Raw genomic sequence first — 4,507 nt, 5'->3', positions numbered from 1 at the left:
CACAAATTTAATTCAAGTTTAACTAATTTAAATTATTATTTTTGTATTTAAACTGTTATATTATAAATATTATTTTAATTTAAAATATTTTAATAAACATTTACATGGCAAGATATACTACCAAGAATATCACAAGTCAGAGTGTACGTGCTAACTCAAAAATTTGAAGTTTAGTCAACTTGAAATGTGAAGTTGTCTTAACTGACAACTTGGATATTTGAGTTATCTCAGCAAGTTATATCCAGGGACATTTTAAACCTAAACTTAAAATTGTTCATTTCCACAATCATTTATTACAGTGTAGCTGACCAAATCCTTATTGTTGAGCCCTTTTGATACAATGCTTTCAGATTTTACTCAAACTATGAACATGTTTGGAGTGGTTGACATCTCGTGTGAATGTTGTGATGTCTGTATTTCAGCAGACAGCAGTCAGCCGTCTCCAGAGAAAAGGCTGGAGGACATGATCAGACTAGGAGAGCTGTGTATGGAGGTCTTACAACAGAACGACGAGCATCACTCTGAGGTAAAACACACAGAACATCTCTTGAGAAAGACTTGTTAGTGCTTTTTAAAGACCAACCGGTGGCATGTTGTCTCAGTCCAAACTATTTCCTGCCGAGTAAGCCTTCATTTCTTTTCATTAGTTTTTGTATCAATGCTTTTTCCCCCCTTGTTTCTCATTTCAATATTCAACGCAATATTCCGCACCAGCAACATGGTGAATTTGCCATCGATCATGTGACATCTCTTCCAGTCCTTTACCACATATGTTCAAAGAAGCCCACAGTCACGTAGACAGAGAATCAATCTTTGTTTATCATCGGGCCTTTTGGCGTTGCATGTTGCTCCAGAAGGTATTGCATGATCATTTCAGAGCAGACTCGTGATCATTTACCGTCTCGCTGTCCATTTACTTCGCCACGTTGCCATAACAGCTGTTAGCGAGTGACAGCTTACCCGTCCAATGCCAGCTCATAGTAGCGGTGCAGGAAAACAACGCCCACGGCCCATCTGCACCGAGCCAGCGCCCGCTAACACTGTCGCATCAACATAAAAAAAAAGATCGAAGGAAACTGATCAATCCTAGGTGTTCAAGCTTCGTTCACAAAGATGCTGATCTTTTTACTAAATAAAAATGTGAATGTAGACATCTGCTTGCGAGGTACTGGGCTATTTTTAGTCCGCAAGCTTCCAACAGCTGTCACAAACGACAGAGACAATGATGCCAAAACGCTTGTGTCTAACAAGACAGATGTCCCACATGCTGTCACTAAGGAAACATCAAGGTGTTGTGTGCGTTTTGCGCTCAGATCTACATTAGAGAAATTGTTCACACTCACAATTTGTACAGTGAAAGCAAAAAGTAAAACATTGTTTAATACATTGTGTACAGTGTTTCAGTGTTCACTATGCATAAGATTGCATATGTGGATTAATTGGAAGAAAACAATGTTTGTCTGTCTCATATTTTTTTTCTCTCTTTCTCTCTACCACTCCTATGTTTGTAAATGCATTAGGGACGAGAGGTAAGGATCTTCTATTTCACTCTTGTGTTGTGTTGTGCTATTATTAGCAAGAAATACATGGCAGCTTCGCTTCTGACAGCCACATTCATTTTATCATGCTTTTACAAGCAGATTGGATATTAAGATTGGATATAAATGTAAGATTTTAGTATTTGAAAAAATTTTAAAATTAATACTTTCTAATGCATTTATTCAGCAAGGATGCATTAAATTGTGACAGTAAAGACATTTACAGTGTTACAAAAAATGTCTATTTCAAATAAACTTTCCATTCATGAAGGACTCCTGAAAAAAAAATGTATCACGGTTTGCACAGAAATATTAATAAGAAATGTTACTTGAGCACAAAATCAGCGTATTAGAACGATTTCTGCAGGATCATGTGACTGAAGACTGGAGAAATGATGCTAAAAATTCAGCTTTGCATCTCAGGAATAAATTACATTTGCATTTGAATATATTCAAATGCAAAACCATTATTTTAAATTGCTGTAATATTTAATATTTTTACTGTATTTTTGATCAAATAAGCAGCATAAAAAATATCTTTCCTACCTGAATATATATACATAAATTCTGATATTTTATCATTTAAAATAAATGTATAGTATACTTAGTATACATAAACAAATGTGAGTGTGTGTATATATATAATTACAATTACGGTTGAACCCCTGATGTCACATGGATTATTTTACCAATCTCCTTGCTACGTTTCTGGACTTGGGAACATTTCAGTTGCATTGCTGTCTATGCAGGGTCAGACAGCTCTCAGATTCCATCAAAAATATCTTAATTTGTGTTCCGAAGATGAACGAAGGTCTAACGGGTTTGTACGAAACGACATGAGGGTGAGTAATTAATGACAGAATTTTCATTTTTGGGTGAACTAACCCTTTAAGTTAACTGCAGCCATCCCCAGGAATCAGCCTGTGGAAGAATGCAAAGAGAGAAATGCATTGATAGACTTCGATCTTTTCAGAAGGGCCTTCAGTGCGCACACTGGCAGACAATAAAGAGCTCGACACAATAGTAGGAGGACGGCACTGAATTTTTTCCCCTTTTCTCAGGAGAATTCAGCAGGATTTATGGGCTCTGGTCTGCTGCAGTCGACCATAAAAGACACGTGGATTTTTCAATCCTTTTTCAATAGCAGTATTCTGCTACTTTCTAGTACAGTACCCTTTTAGAAATGTGGAACGGTTTAAAAAAATCAACAGACTTGATTTTATGTGCATGTAATTGTTACCTTCCACATTTAAATATATTGGATGTTTATGTACAGGGTGTCCGCGGGTCCTTAAAATGTCTTAACGTTTTCCTAATATAAGGCCTTAAAAAGTCTTAAAATGTATTAAATTCGGATTCGATGGGTCTTAAATATTTTTGGTTTCATTACCGCTAAAATATCTTCAGTCTGACGGACCAATTGCTAGTAATTATCAAATAAAATGAATTTAACAAAGTTTTGAAGAAAGACTGAAATAGTATTTTCTTCTGAGACATAATAATCTTTTATTTCCAATAAATCACAATTAATTATATTATATTTTATATTAGGTTTTAGAATGTGAAAAATTAAAGGGCGGGACTTGACTTTATTTATCGTTAAAGTAAATGTATAAATTCAAGTAGGTATCTTGGTGAATGGGACCTTAAAAGCAAAAAATGCACCTTTTATCTCAATAAAAAACAAGCTTTATATAATTTTTACGATTTTTAATGAAATATGAATTTTGAATAATCAAAAGTGATTTTGGACCCATAAAAACTATTGCCTCAAAGATGTTAGAAAAATAATTTTTCTTTGAAGCTATAAACTGCCACTAATACAAAAGCAACAAATAATAAACTAATGTAATAAAACATTCTCAAGCTTACTGAAGGCAAGTAAACACTCCAAGTATTACTTACAAGCTAAATGATAAATTAATATATTACTCAAAAATACAACTGTTCAAGTTCACTTAAGACAAAACCGACTGCATTTACATGAATAGTCTCCAAGACGGGCATTTTGACATAACTTTTCATTTAAGTGTGTAGCAATAACAGAACTTAAGCGAAAGAACTCGGCATTCGCACGCTGACTGAGAGGCGCGTTCTGTGAGCGCGCTTTCGGTGTGTGAGCACAGAAACCCGTCGGCTTTCAAATGCTGGACAAGACTTAAAACACATACAAATACTGAATATCACTTTCGTGATAATGCATTGAGTCCGTATTTCCGTCAACTATCCCCGGACTCGGTTGGACTCTGACATATTTACCGAGTCCGAAAGGCTCGAGTCCGAGTAAAAATGCATCCGAGTCCGTGACAAGTCCGAGCCCTTTAAAAAACTGTAGGCCTACTCGAGACCGGACTCGAGTCCGAGTACGAGTCTGAGTACCCCAACTTTACAAATTTAAAGTTGCTCTGCAAAATTTTGCACGTGAAATCCAGTCATTTCAATTGGATTCTGCGCAATCAGAAATTTAATGCGAGAACGAAAAATGTCCCCCTGCTGATTTCACATTAGGTTAAAGATGGTCTTGCGAATTTGCAGCATTGACCAACAGAAAGCTGCTTGAATTTTAAAGGTGCCATAGAATGGAAAACTGTATTTACCTTGGCATAGTTGAATAATAACAGTTCTGTACATGGAAATGACATACCGTGAGCCTCAAACACCATTGTTTCCTCCTTCTTATGTAAATCTCGTGCATGCAAAAGACTACTGAAAAACAGGAGAATCAGAACATAACACCGACTGTGACATTACAGTCGGGATCACTAATAGTTACGCCCCCAACATTTGCATATACCCGCCCATGTTCTAGACTTGCACAGCCAAATCATCAGAAGTTCTGCAGGTATTGTGAAGAAACAAACGAGGATAATAGCGAAAATGGCAGATCATGGAAATAAATGTTATGTTCCAGGCTGTGCAGGGGATGTGATGTGCAGGGATGGGTTGGTGTCTGTATTCAGAAAGGCACG

At 36.3% G+C, this 4,507-nt stretch overlaps 1 protein-coding gene across 1 annotated transcript in view; it reads left to right on the top strand.

Annotated features, from left to right (window-relative positions):
• The window catches only part of LOC107752302 (calcium-dependent secretion activator 2-like), a 170,120-nt gene that overhangs the window by 141,375 nt on the left and 24,238 nt on the right, over positions 1 to 4,507 (top strand). The window contains exons 18-19 of the mRNA XM_016568240.1: positions 423 to 526; positions 1,521 to 1,529. Of these exons, the coding sequence (XP_016423726.1) occupies positions 423 to 526; positions 1,521 to 1,529 (113 nt within the window). The remainder of the gene's footprint in view (positions 1 to 422; positions 527 to 1,520; positions 1,530 to 4,507) is intronic.

Source organism: Sinocyclocheilus rhinocerous, unplaced genomic scaffold (genome assembly GCF_001515625.1).
Source record: "Sinocyclocheilus rhinocerous isolate Xijiao unplaced genomic scaffold, SAMN03320098_v1.1 scaffold861, whole genome shotgun sequence".
Classification (NCBI taxonomy): domain Eukaryota; kingdom Metazoa; phylum Chordata; class Actinopteri; order Cypriniformes; family Cyprinidae; genus Sinocyclocheilus; species Sinocyclocheilus rhinocerous.
This window is presented reverse-complemented; position numbering and strand designations above follow the sequence as displayed.